An 18,877-nucleotide genomic window follows, 5' to 3' on the forward strand; every position below is an offset into this window, starting at 1 on the left:
AATGAAACAGTAAGCAGCTTATTCACCTATTGGGCAATCTTAGTCCCAACGGGATTAATGAACGCTTTGCTTTCAACTAACCCTTTCTTTTGTCTTTTGATTGTTTGTTTTTGTTTCCTTGCCTACCTCCTTTTCATTGGTTTCTTTTGTCTTATTTTACCATATAAACACTCCTTTCTACCACCTCTCTACCACCTCTCTCTCCGAAACGTCATCTTTTCGCGGTGTATAATTTACCTTTTTATCATTACTTTATTTTTCGAGAGGCAGAGATTTTTGCATATTAAATGATTGGTATTATTCATGATTGTCTTTTCAGGTTTATTTCTCAGTGATTTGCATATATATATATATATATATTGGTTATGTCTTTTGAACATTTTGATGTCTTGGTCGCTCTTAACTTCTTCAACATCTTGACAGTTTAGACAGTTTGAATATTCTTGTCAGTATTGAATTGGATAGTAAGCAAAGATTTCTTTGTGGTTGGTCTCAGTGACAATCGAATCTGATAATTATTTAAAACATTGTTTTGTGCAGTGGGAGGGGAGGGTGGGGTGGTTGACTATTCATTGCACTCACTACCCCTGGATCCATCCCTGGCAAATCATTGTGATCTCAATATCACTGAGCCTAAAACAGCAAGCAAACACTAACCATTATTTCTAATCAGTATATATATATGTGTGTGTGTGTTTTTTATTTAAATGGCTCCAAAGACCAAAAATGATCTCTTAAAAGCAACCTTGTATAAGCCAGTACAGTGGAGTCCTGTTATCTAAAACCTCATATTGGAACTGGAAAAAAGTACAAAATAATGGGGCTTCAAGATATACAAGGAAATATTGTTAGTACTTTTACACTGATGCAAGTCCAGTGATCACTGCCTCTGGGATTGCAGATAATGCAACACTACTGTATATACTTTTCCTACAATCAAAGTCCTTAGGATGAATTGTGGGGAAATCTTTTTCAATTTTCACTCTCTGTTCCTCTTTGTCTTCCTATGTACACCCATAAAACAAAGGTACATTATTTTGTACTTTGATGTTGTCATGTCATAGCAGATTCTTGACCAAATTCTTTTATTGTTCTTGAGACAAGAATAAGATGCTCTAAAAATGAGTTTGCTGATACTCGCAGAGTTCTGGCTTCTGTTGACGTCAGTATTCTGTAAAAGGTGTAAAAGTAAAAAAAAAAAAAAAAAAAAAAAATTAAGCAAAGGAGTAAATACGACAGCTATTGTAGGTAACCTATATCACACTATCATGAAATCATAGGATATTCGATTTATTTACTATCAAATTTGTTACAATAATTAAAAAATTGCAAAGTTTCAAAAAGATTGCCCTCAAACTGAGGAAGCTATGAATTTCTAAAACTAAGCATTTTTGAAAAAGAAATATAGCATTTTTGAGAAGAAACATAACAACCATGCAATGTCAATCCATAGAGTGAGGGAGAGTGGGGGGGGGGGGGGGGGGTGGGTCTGAAGTTGTAGGCTGATGTGGAGTAGGGTATGTTGGGTTATGGTCAATGGTAATATGTCCACATTCTTTGTATGTCCCATATACATATAGCATGCATGCATCTGTTCTTTTCTCTGTCGCAGGCTACATCCACAAATGAATTTCAAAACCTTTACAGTAAAGCACATTTTCGTTTTTAATGCTTATTAAAGTTCATCAAATTAAGCATTTTATTTAATCCCCCCCTCCCCCACATTGCTATAATATTACTCAACTTTCCCAAAGTCATGCCACTGTTAAGCTTACACGTGCATAATGTTTCCATTTACTGTTATAGTCTTTTGAACGCCACCACGTTTGGGTTCAGCATCAACCGTGAGAGAATTACAAGCTATTTGAGCTTCAGATGGCTGGTTAAACGGAATAGATATTTCCCTGTGGTTATAATTAAGGTATAAACAATTGATATTAAAGCAAAAAGCATCATATAATGATAAATTTAAGAAACGTAGTTTTGAAGGATACAACTTCAATTTCTCTTCATCCGCCATTTTGAAATTTCACCGACTGGAAAAGACTGGGGCGAGAAAAGGTTTTGTGTAGGGAAGGGGAGGGGGTGAAGACGGTTTGTTCTTTTATTGATTTTTCATTGATTTTTCTTTTATGAGTTCTTCATGTGACCAGTGTGACCAGAAACAAATTCACTGAAGGCAACGTAAACTCTCCAAGACAACGGTGCACAATGATTTTAAAAGCTCGTATGGCAGTCGAGGCTTCTTCCCTTTAGCAAGAGTCTTTCTGCACTGAATCATATTGCAACCTTTTTAATAACAGAACTTTTAGCCACTCAAGGATACCATGGAAGAATGCAGAGTAATAGGCAGGTATTCCCACAGAGTTTAGTCACTCCTTTTTCATTGTAATAACTGAAGTTATAGCAATCCTTCTCCCCTCCCTCCCCTCCCTCCCCTCCCTCCCTTCCCTCCCTCCCCTCTACGCAAGTTTTTCACACGCGCGCCGTGAAATGATTCCGTTTCTAGAATGGTTTGGGAGCATAGAAACATAGAAAGGGATATAGGATTTTGTTCAGTGTTTTTAGAACTTGTTCTCGCGCATGTATCAAAGTATTCACTTCGTTGTCAGTCTACTTACACTACACAGTTAGTGTTCCTTTTAAAGTTGAGTGCATGCGTGTATCAAAATGCGCGCTGTTGCAGTCAGTCTACTTACACTACACAGTTAGTGTTCCTTTTAAAGTTGAGTGCAGGGGTGTATCAAAATGCGCGCTGTTGCAGTCAGTCTACTTACACTACACAGTTAGTGTTCCTTTTAAAGTTGAGTGCATGCGTGTATCAAAATGCGCGCTGTTGCAGTCAGTCTACTTACACTACACAGTTAGTGTTCCTTTTAAAGTTGAGTGCATACTTGTATCAAAATGCGCGCTGTTGCAGTCAGTCTACTTACACTACACAGTTAGTGTTCCTTTTAAAGTTGAGTGCATACTTGTATCAAAATGCGCGCTGTTGCAGTCAGTCTACTTACACTACACAGTTAGTGTTCCTTTTAAAGTTGAGTGCATGCGTGTATCAAAATGCGCGCTGTTGCAGTCAGTCTACTTACACTACACAGTTAGTGTTCCTTTTAAAGTTGAGTGCATGCGTGCATCAAAATGCACGCTGTTGCAGTCAGTCTACTTACACTACACAGTTAGTGTTCCTTTTAAAGTTGAGTGCATGCGTGTATCAAAATATACACAAATTAGGTAGAAGAAATTGAATATGATTTACAGTAATTGATCAAAATCCACACTCGACATAAGCAACAATGTGCAGACAAATGCCTCTGGCCCACCATAGGAAACTGAAGTTGCAACAAGTCTGCTTCATATGCTACACATACTGTATACTTGTGTTGTGAGTTAAAAGTCAATTAGGCAAAACGTGCAAATGTAAAATGAAATACAAGGTTTTTTTTTTAGAAAACGATTTTTATTTAAGAAATTAAAAGCACATTAAAATAATTGTGTACATTCAACCACATAAATCCCAATTGCTATAATTATATAATTTTACATGATTGTATTTATTACTTAGTCCTAAAAAATGTTCACATTCAATAAATGAATGCCCTATAGAAAATGTCCATAGTCTCTTACGTTGTTTCTGATCAATTCTTTTAAAACAATTAAACTATCGAATAGTGAAATTCATATACTTGTTACTAGAAATGTTATAAAAAAAGTGTGCTGTGTTTTCCTGAGGTAAAATCTATTATAGGTTCTTCAGTACAATTTTATTCAAAATCTTGATTCCACTCAAGAAGCCATATAAGAAGAGATAACTAGCTAAAAACTAGTGTGAGCTGCGTCGGTGTTTATAGTGAAACAGTAATGATAAAAAGGTAAATTATATACCGTGAAAAGATGAAAAAACTTCTGTAATTCGGTGCTTTGGGCTGAAATGACATTAAGAAAAATAAGCGTCTTTTGCAACTATTGTTTTGACACCTCATCATGATCATAACTAGGTGGGAGAGGGAAAGCTGAGGATCCAGTTGACAATCCATAGCTTGGTGCTGTAGGTTGTAGTGGTGGAGATTCTGGCTCATACACAAACCACCAGCTGTGCACATCTACAGGATAACAAGGACCCTGGTCAGCTTGTTGGAACTTGGCTGAAACATCAGCTGATACAAGGAATTTCCAGCCATGTGCTTTGAAAGCTTGGATAATGTAGCATAACATACTTCTTATATGTATGGCTTGAGTTGAGTAGACTCCACCGCACCAAGGATTTCCATTAAGCTTGAACTCGTGCGTGGAACAAGACGTACCCATAGGCTGCTCTTTGCATATTCCTCGATACCATTTGGCTTTCAGGATGTCTCTACAGACCCCAGTGAACTCTTGGGGGGCATTTATCAACCGCATTTTGTCTGTGTCACTAAATGAAAGACACATTACTGGTTGAGATTTAGGCTGTGATTTGCTGAAAAGCAATATACTCTTGTCTTGAGACTTCCTAGATATGTCTATTGATGCCTGCAGACTCCAACCATTGCTTTGTAAGGCCTCAAGGATTTTACACATCAGAAATCTGGCCATGACTGATTCTTTTCCAGTTGACCACCAAGGACTTCCTTTTAGTTTGAATTCCCAACTTGCATGGTATGCTTGCTCTTGTTGAATCCCACCCATCACTTGCCAAACTGACATGATGGTTTCTCGAACAACTGGAATGACTGACTGTGGAGCATTGATGATTCGTAACCTGTCTGTTCGATTCAAACTGATAACAAAACACTCTGAACCTTCTCCAGGGATCATTTCAGGGTCATACTTGAAAAACAGACTATCAGCTGTATTTTTAATGTTTGCGGCTGCATGCAAAATCCACTGTCGTTGGGCAAGTGCTGATGTGATCTTGGCTAAGAGTATCCTTGCCTGGACTCCTTCATCTCCATCTGAGAACCAGGGATTTCCTGCCATTTTTATTTCATAGGAATTTTCGTTAGGGCCTTCTGATTGGATTCCTCTTGGCCATACCTTCATGACAATAGCCTTAATGATTTGAACCACATCACTTGGTGCATTGACCAGTTGGAGTTTGTCTTTACTGCTTAGGTTCACGCACAGCATAGGAAATTGCATTTGCTTCAGCATTTGCGTGCGAACAAAGAAAAAGGATGTCAAGTCACTTAATCGGCTCAAGTCGCTGGTTATTATCATCTCCCATCCAGCATTGTTCAGCGTTTGCAAGATTTGACACATCAATTGTCTTGTACTGGCTGACTGGACAGCATTTGTTCCTAATCCAAATGGACAGCCTTTTAACTTAAAGGACCATGAGTAACTAAGTTTAGGCCTCTCCTTAGTTAAGCCTAATGGCCAGTTCTGCATGACGGCCTGTCTGATGAGGGACAGTTCATTTTGGGTGCCAAATATCGTCCTCATCTTATCAGTCACGACAAGCATAAGCACCATGTAATTAAAATCTGCAGGTGGTGCAGGGAGTAGTACTGATTCTCCAGCTCCCATTACTAGTCTTTACTTTCTCCTTTAGGAACTGTACCACTCTACCAAAAAGGAAATGGATTTAACTATTTGTACTATGCATGAGGGGCGAGGTGGGGGGGGGGGGGGGGGGGGGGTATACTAACCGCAGACAGACAGACAGACATTTTATTTGGCGTTTTGTACATAGTTGCACATCAACTTAGTTCCAAATAAGTTACGAGTATATACGTATGTTTATGTATGCGCATAATATCGATATTCACATATGCCACACATACACATACATGGAGGATATTACATGGGCGCGGGGAGATACGAATCTTATCTTTGAGTGTTCAATTGATATCTCACGAGTGAACGCAGCGAACGAGTGAGATATCTAAATTGAACACGAGAAGATAAAATTCGTATCTCCAAGCGGCCATGTAATGTTCTGTTTATTATATAGATATCGATGAAACTTAAATAAATCAAAAGCTCAAAAATTCTTTATTAAAATAGCAAGCCGATTCAACAGCGATATCTTCACGTGTGAAAGATATGGTATCTTCCACTGGTGAAAGATATCAAATTTTTGACACTAGAGAAAACCTGGTATTTCATCGATATCTATATAATAAATACATATATATTCTGTATGCGTTACTAAATAATCCTAATCATCTTTATGCAGTATTATAAAAGTATTGAATTTTATTTGTTTTGTCGTTGTTGCTTTTTTTCAGTACGCAGAGTAAAACAGTTGTAAACGTATTTTGCTGCAGCTGATATCTGAATTACAATCCTAGAAATCTTCTTTTACTGATCAATAATTTTACTTCTAAAGCCAAAAGTTACAGCGTCAGCTACCAACACGTCATTTAAATCCATATATGGGTACTTTTGCTCAACTTGTGGACGGGGCCTAAAAGAATCAAGGAAAGATGCAAGTTGAAGTAAAATTGGAAGAATCTATTTGAAAGCGCTTTCTCTGTTTTCAAATTCAAAAGGCGGGCTGTGTGTTTTATTCCAGGAATCATTCGTCCTACGAGCTCAAAACTGAGTATACAAGATAATCGGCCGATAAGTTAGGCCCCGTCCACACGTATCCGGAAATTTTTGTTTCCGCAAAAAAAAATTTGCGGATACGATCGAAAATGTTCGCGTCCACACGCAGCGTATTCGAATCGTTTTCACGGTCCACACGTATCCGGAAATTTCATGATCCGCTGATGCCTAGTCCATTTGACGGATAGTTTTTCTTATTGAGCATGCGCAAAATCGTGTTTACGTCATCGTAGTGAAAATTTACGGATACGACCGTCCACACGTATCCGTATTCGGAGCGTATTCGAAAATTTCCTCTCTGGAGACCGTTTTCGAAAATTTCCTGATACGGATACAAAAATTTCCGGACACATGTGGACGCAACCCGTATCCGCAAAAAAAAAATCTGCGGATACAAAAATTTCCGGATACGTGTGGACGGGGCCTTAATCAACATAAAAGTGTTGACTTATGCGTGTTGATCTACATTACTACTTATCTTGACCTTCAAGGGTCACGGCTCCTACATTTGTTTTCAAATGCTATTTATTTTGTCTTCATCCAAGTCTGTAAATTAATAATTATTTATTGGAGCAAATTCTCGTTAGACCTTCGCACATTTCAACATACAATCTGAGCATTGCTTCGGCTGTTTGTAATCTTGTATTGTGTGGCGATCAATCTACTTTTTATTCAGAACGGCTTATTTAAATGACAAAACTGGCCGAACTTCCTTCAAAACTCCATTGGAATTCAGACTCTCTCTTGAGTTCTAATTAAAATTCGATGCATCCGACTCGATCTATGAGTCTTCAGAAAGATCGAAATGTTGACGTTGTAGATAAGCGTTTTTGTACTTTTAATGCATCAGAAAAATATCAAATCAAGCGAAATTTTTGGAATCCTTTGAGAATGTCAACTAGCATAAGGAGGGCACATTAAGACCATTCTTCTAAAGTATCAACGAGTTCGCAAAAGGGCGTTCGATTAGTAAATTATATTATTGTTCTCATGTTTGGGCAAATTCATCATTGCACAACCTTCAAAAATTGCAGGCCGTCCAAAACTTTGCATGTCGAATTGTATGCGGGGATAGGAAATATGATCATATCACGCCTTTCCTAAAACAATTGAAATGGCTTCCAGTCGTTCGCCAATATTATATTATCGTAGTGCTACCTTGGCGTTTAAATGTATGACCGGCAGTGCCCCAGAGTATCTTTCGTCGCAGTTTGTTAAACGCGCAGAAATAAGCAATCGCACTACTAGAAATTCGCAAAAACTGAATATTCCTCTCTTCAAGACGGCCAGTGGCCAAAGAACAGTCTATTATAGAACAGTAAATCTCTGGAATTCTATCGAATCGTCCCTTAAACTGTGCAGAAATGTTAATATTTTCAAACAGTCGCTTAGATCTAAGTTATTACGGGAGTTCTTAGATAATAAGCTCTCCAGTTTATTAGTTTATTTATTTATATCTTCACACTTTCTTCATTATTTAAAGATAACTATTATTTTACTATAAGATATTGTAATATATGTTTTTTCTTAATGATAATAATTATATTTTTATAAATTAGTAATTAGATATTAAGCTGACTTTTTAAATGTAATATATTGTCTTTGAAAATCCCTTATGGGGAAAGATCATAAAATATATGTATGTAATGCGGAAGTCAAAAAGTAGCACAGAGTACGTCGTAGTAATGTCCTTTCATAGATGCGGAAGTCAAATAGTAGCCCAGAGAACATACTACGACGTTCTCTGCGCTACTTTTTGATTTCCACATCTATGAAAGGACAGCTAAAAGAAAGAATCGTTTGAGACAATGTTAGGGAATAAATTATTTAAAATTATACAATACCTGATCAATATGGTCTTATTTTCAAAGCACAGCCTCATCAGAATCACAAACACCTTGTTTCTTTTTCCTGCCCATCCCTTTGAGATGTAGACTCTTCCACAGTCTCTCGCTCGTCCGTCTCCACGCTTAGAGACTGTAACGGTACAATGACCGAAAGGACTTATGGGTCCCGAAAACTTGGACCCAGCGTGCTTTGGGAACCAAAATACTCGTCCACAGTCTCTCTCGTTTCAATATTTTCAAGATGGCGGCGAAAACGAGAGACACTGTGGACGAGTATTTTGGTTCCCAAAGCACGCTGGGAATATTCTTGTCAGTATTGAATTGGATAGAAGCAAAGGATATCTTTGTGGTTGGGCTCAATGACAATCGAATCTGATCATTATTTAAGATGTTTTTGTGCAGTGGGAGGGGAGGGTGGGGTGGTTGACTATTCATTGCACTCACTACCCCTGGATCCATACCTGGTAAATCATTGTGATCTCAATATCACTGAGCCTAAAACAGCAAGCAAACACTAACCATTGTTTCTAATCAGTATATATATATATGTGTGTTTTTTTTATTGAAAAAATGGCTCCAAAGACCAAAAATGATCTCTTAAAAGCAACCTTGTATAAGCCAGTACAGTGGAGTCCTGTTATCTAAAACCTCATATTGGAACTGGAAAAAAGTACAAAATAATGGGGCTTCAAGATATACAAGGAAATATTGTTAGTACTTTTACACTGATGCAAGTCCAGCGATCACTGCCTCTGAGATTGAAGATAATGCAACTCTACTGTATTTACTTTTCCTGCAATCAAAGTCCTTAGGATGAATTGTGGGGAAATCTTTTTCAATTTTCACTCTCTGTTCCTCTTTGTCTTCCTATGTACACCCATAAAACAAAGGTACATTATTTTGTACTTTGATGTTGTCATGTCATAGCAGATTCTTGACCAAATTCTTTTATTGTTCTTGAGACAAGAATAAGATGCTCTAAAAACGAGTTTGCAGATACTCGCAGAGTTCTGGCTTCTGTTGACGTCAGTACTCTGTAAGGGAGTAAAAGTAAAAAGAATCAAGCAAAAGAGTAAACAAGGGTGCTGAAGACGGGGGGAGCCCCCCCCCCCCCCCTCAGGTTTTTCAAAAAGTTTCTGGACTAATAGACCTGCTGAGCCGCCCCTGGTAAATACACCAGATATTGTATGAAATTATAACATATTTGATTTATTTACTATCACATTTGTTACAACAATAATAAAATTGCTAAGTTTCGAAAAGATTTCTCTGTCGCAGGCTACATCCACAAATAACTTTCAAATCCTTTACAGCAAAGCACATTTTTTTCGTTTTTAATGCTTAAGTTCATCAAATTAAGCATTTTATTTAATCCCCCCCCCCCTACATTGCTATGATATTACTCAGTTTTCCTAAAGTCAGATGCTACTGTTAAACTTACACGTGCATAATGTTTCCATTTACTGTTATAGTCTTTTGAACGCCACCACGTTTGGGTTCAGCATCAACCGTGAGAGAATTACAAGCTATTTGAGCTTCAGATGGCTGGTTAAACGGAATAGACATTTCCCTGTGGTTATAATTAAGGTATAAACAATATCTGATATTAAAGCAAAAAGCATCATATAATGATAAATTTAAGAAACGTAGTTTTGAAGGATACAACTTCAATTTCTCTTCATCCGCCATTTTGAAATTACACCGACTGGAAAAGACTGGGGCGAGAAAAGGTTTTGTGTAGGGAAGGGGAGGGGGTGAAGACGGTTTGTTCTTTTATTGATTTTTCATTGATTTTTCTTTTATGAGTTCTTCATGTAACCAGTAGTGTTAGAAACAAATTCACTGAAGGCAACGTAAACTCTCCAAGACAACGGTGCACAATGATTTTAAAAGCTCGTATGGCAGTCGAGGCTTCTTCGATTTAGCAAGAGTCTTTCTGCACTGAATCATATAGCAACCTTTTTAATAACAGAACTTTTAGCCACTCAAGGATACCATGGAAGAATGCAGAGTAATAGGTAGGTATTCCCACAGAGTTTAGTCACTCCTTTTTCATTGTAATAACTGAAGTTATAGCAATCCTTCTCCCCTCCCTCCCCTCCCTCCCCTCCCTCCCTTCCCTCTCTCTCCCCTCTACGCAAGTTTTTCACACGCGCGCCGGGAAATGATGGAGCGAGTAATTATTGCCAGTACTCAGTGGCTTCCTTCCTTGGGAAAGTCAATCAAACCCAATTCAACTTTCATCAAGCAGAGGTTGAAATAAATTATTTGTCACATGATCACAATTAAGTAATAATAACTAATAATCGTTAGATAATATATTGTGATATTATTCCGTTTCTAGAATGGTTTGGGAGTATAGAAACATAGAAAGGGATATAGGATTGTGCTCAGTGTTTTTAGAACTTGTTATCGCGCATGTATATCAAAGTACTCACCGCGTTGTCAGTCTACTTACTTAACACAGTTAGCCAGTTCTTTTTAAAGCTGAGTGCGTGTATCAAAATGCACACAGCGTAGTCAGTCTACCTACACTACACAGTTAGTGTTCTTTTCTAAAGCTGAGCACTAGCTTGTGATGATCAAAATACTCATCGAGTAGCCAATCTACTTACACGTACAGTCAGTGTTCTTTTTTGTAAGTTGCGCACATGAACCAAAATGAGCAAATCGTTACCAGTCTCCTTGTGCAGTCAGCCTATCTTTCTTTTCAAGTTGCGTGCATGTATCAACGGGCGGACGGCACCAGTGCGCAAAACAGTATACAGTGCAAAACGTATTATGCGCAACTTCGATCGAGTAACTAAAATCCTTTTCGGCTTAACTGACCCTCAAATTGATTGTTCAAAGACAGACTGGATGGTAAACCAAGGTTACTTAGCTTTTATAAAGGTATAATGTGTGGTGAGTTAAGTTAACACTCTCTCATTATTTGGATTACACAAATTATAGTTATATTTTTATCAGTCGTAATCTTGCTGAGCTCATGGCGATATCCATCCCTTGAGCCTCTTAAATCTAGATTCATTTAGACGATTATTTATGTCTATTTTCCTGGTTAAATTTTCATATGCCTTCCAAATGTCGATTAAGAAATATTAATGAACAATTGACACTAGCATTACTTCACATTAAACCTTCTTTCCCTTTGACCCAAAATTCTGAATTGGAATTTCGTGCAAAGCAATGACTTCTGTTGCCATAGGATATCTCGCGACAGTGTCTATACAGCAAAGGCTCGGTGTGAAGGCCAATCAAACCTGCGCATAATACACCAAAGGTCTCCAGCAAATTTGTCAAAATGAGGAGGAATTCCACTTGTGGTTTACGTGTCTGTTTGGCAACGCAGTGATAAGAGATGATGGTTAACATCCCTAGGAATGTTCCTTGTACAAAGCACAGCACATAAACAAGCCAAAGGTGGTGAATGAAGCGGTTCCATGAGCCAAACACGAATAGGAACATGATGAAAGTCGAGAAGAACGTCCCCAGTGCTTGGAAGGGAGTACTGCTGATATCAGGGAACTTTGCGAGTAGCAGGAACATGAATGACCTTCCAAAGAACTGACCAATCACGATGCTGAGAATGTAGTGGTGGTAGTCCTCCCTGGGACCAAATATAGTATAGTGTGTGTACACCAGGGTTGACAGAATAGCACCGATAGATAGGAACACCGAGAAGTACGACAGGTACAAAAGGAGGAGATGGTCGAGTACTTTCCATACTGCCATAAAACGTTTAGCCCGAAAAGTCTTGCGCCGAGGAAATGCCTTTTCATTCTCCGATTCAGGGATTTTCTGATATGATGGCTTTCCTAGGTCCTTGAGCTGCACTACTGCAAACATTAAGAGGTACAAAGCAGGCCAGATGATTGGAACGAGGAGGGATAAGCGCGGGTAAACGTCACTCCAGTTTGTCATGCCTAAAATTGTTTATAAAAAGGTCCACTATTTATAGATGCCACCCACAGTATAATTGCAATATAGTTATTATCAGAAAAAGGTACAAATTATAATCCGAATATACAAATTTAAAATTTCACTATCGCATAAATTAATACCACTGATGATAGGCGCCAAAATTATTTCAAGTATTTACAATGCGGTCTGACTTCGACGCTACGGCTATCATGAATGATGTACTTCGCAATTATGACTATTTTAGAGGCCTATGTAAAGCGGAGCTTAGCAATTTAAGAAGTTAGTACTTGTTAACCATGAGTCACTCAAGCGCGCTAAATATTAATAAATAATATTAACTGTAATATCAAGACAATTTCTAAATTGTTTTGGAGAATTCTGCGGAGCCCCCTTTACAGTTGTACTTAGCAGAATTAAATCTTACCGACATAAGGTAGTGTGCTCAGGATTCCTCCGACGGCGCTTCCAGTGATAAGGGAGCTTAAAGCTTTTTCACGCAGCTTTGTTGTGGCGATGATAAGCAGACTGACTTCCCCAACACTCATTCCAAGTGATACAAGACACACACCCACATATCGGATCTTGTAGTCAGTTTGAGAGAAGGCGACACATAACATCCCAACCGTTATGAATGCATACGTTAGAAGGGTCTTGCCAACCACTGATATATCTTGGAGTCCTTTCCAAAGAAGAAAACAGAATTTGACGAAGAAAGATGGCGCTGTAAGAGCGATGATCACCAAACCTGTTTGCTGCTTGCTCCCTGACAACATGTCCTCAGCTGAGCAGATTATCACCATAAAGGGGGCCATCAGTGCTGCTCCCAGTACGAACGAACAAACATGGACGACTTTATTGTCAGCTGGACCAGTTTCTCGACCAAATTTTGGATACTGAGTTCCATGCTTGGATTGTAAAGGACGGTATTCTTCATCCGAGTCTGAAGAAAAACCTTCACCGCTAGAAGTGCCACTGTATTCCCCCTTTTTCATTGCTATAGAAACTTTTCTTCAAGAAGATTGCGGCAGGCGTCCACTACTATCTACATTGATGTCTTTTATAAATTTCGAAAACTTTGAACAAACGTTGGCTTGATCGTATTTAGGTGCGCGTTCGCTAATATTACCTCTTAATCATTACTCTCTGCATAGTTACGCTCTATCAATCCATTCATACAAAACCTATTATACATTACTATGCATTTTTGAGTTCACCTTTGGTTTCTATTGTAGGCGTTTTCATGCTGGACCAACGACGCGTAAAAAAACGCAAGATATTAACGAAAAACTTCGTTAAATAATCTAAACTTAATATCATGTTGCGAGATTTAAGAACCTACTGTAGCTAGTTTCCTCTACTCAAATTCTTAAAAATATCTAGCGATTTTTTTAGAGAGAGGAAACATGATTTAAATCAGTTTGTTTAATATTCATGAACCAATTTATATTATTACCAATGCAAAAATAAAACCTCTGTTTTAAAACATAATATCGTAGTGAATAGTGAAAAAAAGCCAAATGAATTTCTTGTTTATATCAGATTTTATAGAGTTTTATCTATAAATAAAGTTTTCATTAATAAATCAAGTGGAACTTAGTTTACATGCGGAATATTCAGGACGCGCTTTACTGATCAGTGAACCATGGGCGAGAGTTATGTATACATATCGTCAACAAAATGAAAATCAAGTTTTATAAATAAAACAGTAAGTTGGGAAAATTGAAAAAAAAGAATAAGTGGAAACTAGGTCGTATATATAATGAGTTATGATCAATTGTTATAATTGAACTAGACGGATTGTAAGTACCATTGTGTGATTTCATAGTAAGTTCTTCATACCAGTGATTTTTATCAAGTTTTATAAAATATAATTCTAGACTCAATGACATTGCTGAATCGAACTTTGAATATTAGTTAGAATAAGAATAAAGCATTGATTTGCTGACAATTAAGATCTATTTTATGTTGAAAATAATGAATATTTATAAACCTCATGGTATAAAACTCTGTTTGTAGAAAATTTCTGCTTGACTTCCTTTAAGCTACCTACCAGTTGTTAATTAATAGTATGGAGTTAATTAATAGAATGAATATAAAATAGATGTTACTATGGCAACAACAGAATAGCACTAATAGCTCAAAGCTTATTTAGAAATAATGGCTTTGTTATCATTTGAAAAATAATCGTTCTTAATCAACATTTTTCAAAGAGGAAATTGTAAAAAACATTCTTCCTCAATAGACTTTTTTTAAATTTTTGTCAATAAGAATTAAACACAATGTAAAAAGGTTTGTACTATACTGATGTTCCAGATGTTAGTCCTTCAAAACATCTGTACGGTAACAATATTTTTCTTACAAAGGGTTTACCTTAATACTTCTTATTCTTATATTCACTAATGGTTTGCTTCCGAATACAGACAGAGTTTATTTGCTGTCAAAAGTTTCGAAGCTAAATTGAAAGCTAAATACTATAATTTACCTTGTCTAACTCTGTCAACAGCTAAGAGACAAGTCCTGCATGGCTGTCATGAGAACTCATAGTTCAAATATCCTGAAGTTAATGAGGATGAGCATCGAAAATGCCTTCAATACTTGGCAAAAAGAAGACTTGTAAACCATTCTCTGAGCCTTTCAGAATTTAAAAAAGCAGGAGCTGAGTGAAGCCCCCGGAAGGGGGGGGGGGGGGGGTACTGCCATATATGGACTATACAGGGATGATCCGCTGAACAGGGTATGGTTTCTCGACCTTCTTGTCATAAACAGGGTATGCAATTTCTCTCAAGGTCCAAGTTCTTCCTGAGTTTCTTGTTATATTCAGGGATTCTACTTTCGTATTGACCGAAACTGGTTATCATGGTCATAAAAAAATGATACGCAAGATGACATGATAATTGAAACAGGAACTCGTGCAATTAATTATATCTTTTGTCATAAACAGGGTACCCCTCTCAGAATCCCAGCGGAACATCCCTACCCAAATTCTGGCGGAGTACCCCCCAGGGTGTAACCCTGTTCAAAGGCTAATTTGCATAAACACCAGATGATTGACAGCCCATTAAAGACCAAATCCAAACGAAGTTTTGAAATGGTGGAATGAATATGGCAATGGCTTACTATAATGTTCAGTGGTACATTTATAGTCTGCACACATCTCTTCCCGTGTAAAAAAAAAAGTGTATTCTGTAGAGCTAGTGAAATTATGACTGCTGAAGGCAAATATGACTGCAGGTGCCTACAATCTACTACTGGACCACAATAAGGAACATGCACACCCTTTAATCTATTTACATACAGACTCAAATACATCCAATGTTCTTTTGATGTCCTTGATCTGAGCTGACATTGAATAAAGAGGTCCCATATAAGAATGAAGCTCTTCGCACTTGGCTATCAAGGCATGCATGCTCTTAATAGAAGCATCTACTGTTACTTCAGCATTTTCAACAGTGGACTTATAAGTATCCGTGCCCTGTACCCCTACAACAGACATAGACTTGAGACTGTTATTCAAAGTATGTAATAAATGGTCCAAATTACTTGCAACCTCCTTTGCTTTTCTTTCAATGTCTTGCAAGGCACCAGGATCAATTGGAGGGATCTCTGAGAGACAGTCCTGGTGGATACTCTCCCATTTATTCAAATTTTGGACTTCTTTTCTTGAAATAACATCGTAAGTGTCGGTAAAACTTTCTGCTGTCATTCTACTATGAACTTTATTGTGTTCTTCTTTAGTCTCATTGTCTTTATGATCACTTGAATCAGCACACAGTTTATTTGGGCTGGATGACAAATTTTCCTCAGAGGGAGGGGGTGGTGGCTGATTTTGTACAACCTCGGCTTGTGTCTGAATATTGTCGTGCACTTGGCCCTGATCCTTACTTGACTTTGCCAATTGATCATCATGCTTTTCCACATGATCCATACTGTGAGCCTCTGGCTCAAGCTGTAGTTCATGACTAACACACTTCTCTGATGGCTCAGCTTTTAATTCTGATGCAGTTAAGCTCCCTTCATCTTGGGATTCCTTGATTTCATCTGGCAGTTCATCCTTCTCCACGCTTACACGATCTTCTTTCTTCTCCACCTCGTCACCTGTCACATGATCAGCTCGTTTGTTTTCCAAAATATCAGACGTTTCTCCCCCGCTCATGGTCTTAAAAAGCCAATAAAATATGCAAGTGGATTAAGTTGTTAATATGGGCTTTTAAGATGCAAAACTAAAGCATTCTGGAAGATATTTTTAGTTTTTTTCCCGCACAATTTAACAATGTTTTACTCCATTACTTCCGCCGTTTTGATATCATACGCATGTGCAAACAGGCACATATCACTGACCATCTTTTTTGCGCATACAGCACACAGGGAGCCCAATCTTAGTTTTAGTGAATATTTAGAAAATTAAAGAAAAATGATAAATTTCTTGAAAAATATTCAAAAATCTGATTCAATTTCTTTAGAGACTTCTAGAAACTATATTAAAATGTTAGAAAAAAGTACAGTAGCTTAAAGTAGCTTATAAAAAACAATCTTGCAATTGGGCTTCCTATGGCGCATGTTGTACCGCTGTCCAACTTGATGATGTGGAAAAATCCACTAAAGGAAAAGAAAAAAGTGAACACTAAGCAATGGTATTTTCTATTTATTCAGAACAAATGGTATCCAACAGGCATCAACGTAGACTCCTTCTCTTTATTATAATAATCGTGATAGTCTTTACAGCGACGTGGTATTTAAGGTCTTCTAATACAAATTATATGAACTTGTATGCATCTGTAAGAAGCAGTTCAAACCTGGGACAGAATTCCTTAGTCATAGACAGCTTTGATCATCGAATAGGCGTCGAAAAGGTCAGTTTTTTTGCAGTTTGTAGGAAATCTTTATTGGATGTACAACTGTTATTAGATTGGCGAGAATTAAACAAAATTGACAACTATTTCAGATTAAGTTTAATATCTTTATGCACTAAAAGTGGAAGTAAGCTAAACTTGAAGATGGGACTACATGTAACTGGGATGATAGGGGCTATTGGGGCTTGTAAAATTGGCATTGCAATAGAATAACTCATTGCAAGAAGCTTCCTTTCATGCAGGATACTAAGTTGTAACTTTCGACCCCAACCAAGTCAGCGGTTACATACAGTAGGTCCGGTCCAGTGCCTGGGTGTAGCTGGGTGCATTGTCCCACAGATGGGAAAGAGAGAGGGGGGGGGGGAGGTGGGAACCAACTCACATATGTTGGTGTAAAAGCTTATACCAAGTAGTTCACAGTTACTCCATCAGTATAAGCCGCCTGGCAAGAGAACCATTTAGTAACAAAGTATTTTTCTACAGCCTCACTTGGACCAATATAAAATTTTGCAAACACCAGGAAAAACAATTATGCTGAATCTAAGTCTATTAAATTTAATGAATAGCTCTTTTATCTCTATTCAGGAATGGTTTATTAAAACTTGTCTGCAAGCAGATGACAGTGATAAACTTAGTATAGAAAATTTATTTGGAACAATCAAGAATTTAAGACTGGCCAAAGATAGCACATGCAAGTACGTCTGCGGATGAAAATGATAGTAATTTGTAGTTCCAGAAATCATCCATACCCACCCCACGGAGGAATTTGGAATTTCCGAAGAGTAGGGGGGTCAGAGAGAGAGAAGAAAAATTACAGAGTTTGTATGGAAGAAAATTGGAATTTCCGGGGATTAGGAGGGCGTCTTAAAAAATTCCTCCGTGAGGGGAATATGGATAATTTTTGGAACTACAGAATTTACAATGGCAATAGGTGGTCATACAATGATGGAATTTGTCTTGGTTAATTGTTGTTTGAATTGCCGACCAGAAATAAATTGAACAATCCAACAAAGCAAAGTGAAAAAACCTATTGTTAATATGGTTGACACATTAACATCACAATGACTTTCAACCGGCACCTGGTTAAATCAGTTGGTAAGAGCGTTGATCTGTTGTGCACAAGGTCGTGGTTCAAGTCCAGGCCGGACCAACACTCAGGGTCTAAAATAACTGAGGAAAAGGTGCCTTTGTAATTATATCTGCAAATGGTTAGACCTTCAAGTCTTCTCGGACAAGGACTTATAACTGTAGGCCCCGTCTGTCTTCTCTATATAACCCTGTATAAGGCATAAAAGATCCACTGAAGATGCTGGTGACGACCATCTTCAGTGAACATGCTAACCGGCTGCCTTATCAATTGGGTCGCAAGGCCTGTTAGGCATCCAGCTGTCCACCCAGGAGTGGTAAACGCATTAGATTATAATGTTTATAAACATTACCTCCATCTATTAGAGCAAGAATTCCCTCAAGCATAACACCTGTACTTCTAATATAAATGTTTGTGAAGAAAAATCATTAGGATATAGATAATATATACCTTTCAAAAGCTTCCCACTAATCACTGAATATAAACGTTTTGTTGTGATTCTTTTGTTTTGCAGACAAGTTTACAAGTTGTTCCATTCAATTTATGAACTAAAAACAAGTACAAGCAATGTTTATATTAACAATGTCTTTGCTAAAAAGGTTTGTCTGAAAACATTCATATTAGTTGATATATACTGTATC

General features: G+C 37.6%; 6 protein-coding genes across 6 annotated transcripts in view; 1 reads left to right on the forward strand and 5 right to left on the reverse strand.

The window, feature by feature from the left end:
- Positions 1-671: 671 nt before the first annotated feature.
- On the reverse strand, positions 672-2,027 carry LOC148908709 (EKC/KEOPS complex subunit LAGE3-like). Its single transcript, XM_089035417.1, has 3 exons — positions 1,995-2,027; positions 1,776-1,904; positions 672-1,171 (listed from the first exon to the last, which is right to left on the reverse strand). The coding sequence occupies exons 1-3, from the start codon at positions 2,018-2,020 to the stop codon at positions 1,054-1,056; spliced, it is 273 nt and encodes a 90-aa protein (XP_088891543.1). The 5' UTR covers positions 2,021-2,027; the 3' UTR covers positions 672-1,053.
- A 1,434-nt stretch (positions 2,028-3,461) lies between these two features.
- On the reverse strand, positions 3,462-8,529 carry LOC116289481 (uncharacterized). Its single transcript, XM_089035418.1, has 2 exons — positions 8,376-8,529; positions 3,462-5,543 (listed from the first exon to the last, which is right to left on the reverse strand). The coding sequence occupies exon 2, from the start codon at positions 5,503-5,505 to the stop codon at positions 3,961-3,963; it is 1,545 nt and encodes a 514-aa protein (XP_088891544.1). The 5' UTR covers positions 5,506-5,543; positions 8,376-8,529; the 3' UTR covers positions 3,462-3,960.
- A 388-nt stretch (positions 8,530-8,917) lies between these two features.
- On the reverse strand, positions 8,918-10,456 carry LOC116289471 (EKC/KEOPS complex subunit LAGE3). The gene is made up of 3 exons (XM_031696411.2): positions 10,042-10,456; positions 9,820-9,948; positions 8,918-9,412 (listed from the first exon to the last, which is right to left on the reverse strand). The coding sequence occupies exons 1-3, from the start codon at positions 10,065-10,067 to the stop codon at positions 9,295-9,297; spliced, it is 273 nt and encodes a 90-aa protein (XP_031552271.2). The 5' UTR covers positions 10,068-10,456; the 3' UTR covers positions 8,918-9,294.
- A 225-nt stretch (positions 10,457-10,681) lies between these two features.
- Positions 10,682-13,459, reverse strand: LOC116289489 (uncharacterized). The gene is made up of 2 exons (XM_031696433.2): positions 12,724-13,459; positions 10,682-12,301 (listed from the first exon to the last, which is right to left on the reverse strand). The coding sequence occupies exons 1-2, from the start codon at positions 13,289-13,291 to the stop codon at positions 11,505-11,507; spliced, it is 1,365 nt and encodes a 454-aa protein (XP_031552293.2). The 5' UTR covers positions 13,292-13,459; the 3' UTR covers positions 10,682-11,504.
- Positions 13,460-15,558: 2,099 nt separating this feature from the next.
- Positions 15,559-16,595, reverse strand: LOC116289501 (uncharacterized). The gene has a single exon (XM_031696446.2). It carries the CDS (start codon positions 16,450-16,452, stop codon positions 15,583-15,585), a length of 870 nt encoding a protein of 289 aa, XP_031552306.1. The 5' UTR covers positions 16,453-16,595; the 3' UTR covers positions 15,559-15,582.
- A 293-nt stretch (positions 16,596-16,888) lies between these two features.
- Positions 16,889-18,877, forward strand: part of LOC116289476 (uncharacterized) — a 33,221-nt gene continuing 31,232 nt past the window's right edge. The window contains exons 1-3 of the mRNA XM_031696416.2: positions 16,889-17,149; positions 17,735-17,844; positions 18,751-18,835. Coding sequence (XP_031552276.1) covers positions 16,928-17,149; positions 17,735-17,844; positions 18,751-18,835 — 417 coding nt within the window. The 5' untranslated portion in view covers positions 16,889-16,927. The remainder of the gene's footprint in view (positions 17,150-17,734; positions 17,845-18,750; positions 18,836-18,877) is intronic.

This window comes from Actinia tenebrosa, unplaced genomic scaffold, assembly GCF_029948245.1.
Source record: "Actinia tenebrosa isolate PJP-AT-01 unplaced genomic scaffold, QUT_ActTen_1.0 PGA_scaffold3__52_contigs__length_22856419, whole genome shotgun sequence".
Lineage (NCBI taxonomy): Eukaryota > Metazoa > Cnidaria > Anthozoa > Actiniaria > Actiniidae > Actinia > Actinia tenebrosa.

What these genes read in the sequence shown, in the direction of transcription:
- LOC148908709 (XM_089035417.1), bottom strand. Translation starts at nt 2,020, where the DNA reads ATGGCGGATGAAGAGAAATTGAAGTT. An exon ending in GATGAAGAGAAATTGAAGTT is followed by an intron (nt 1,905 to 1,994) that starts GTATCCTTCAAA and finishes TTATAACCACAG; the next exon opens with GGAAATATCTATTCCGTTTA. An exon ending in AATGGAAACATTATGCACGT is followed by an intron (nt 1,172 to 1,775) that starts GTAAGCTTAACA and finishes CACCTTTTACAG; the next exon opens with AATACTGACGTCAACAGAAG.
- LOC116289481 (XM_089035418.1), bottom strand. Translation starts at nt 5,505, where the DNA reads ATGGGAGCTGGAGAATCAGTACTACTCCCTGCACCACCTGCAGATTTT.
- LOC116289489 (XM_031696433.2), bottom strand. Translation starts at nt 13,291, where the DNA reads ATGAAAAAGGGGGAATACAGTGGCACTTCTAGCGGTGAAGGTTTTTCT. An exon ending in GAGCACACTACCTTATGTCG is followed by an intron (nt 12,302 to 12,723) that starts GTAAGATTTAAT and finishes AAACAATTTTAG; the next exon opens with GCATGACAAACTGGAGTGAC.
- LOC116289501 (XM_031696446.2), bottom strand. Translation starts at nt 16,452, where the DNA reads ATGAGCGGGGGAGAAACGTCTGATATTTTGGAAAACAAACGAGCTGAT.
- LOC116289471 (XM_031696411.2), bottom strand. Translation starts at nt 10,067, where the DNA reads ATGGCGGATGAAGAGAAATTGAAGTT. An exon ending in GATGAAGAGAAATTGAAGTT is followed by an intron (nt 9,949 to 10,041) that starts GTATCCTTCAAA and finishes TTATAACCACAG; the next exon opens with GGAAATGTCTATTCCGTTTA. An exon ending in AATGGAAACATTATGCACGT is followed by an intron (nt 9,413 to 9,819) that starts GTAAGTTTAACA and finishes ACTCCCTTACAG; the next exon opens with AGTACTGACGTCAACAGAAG.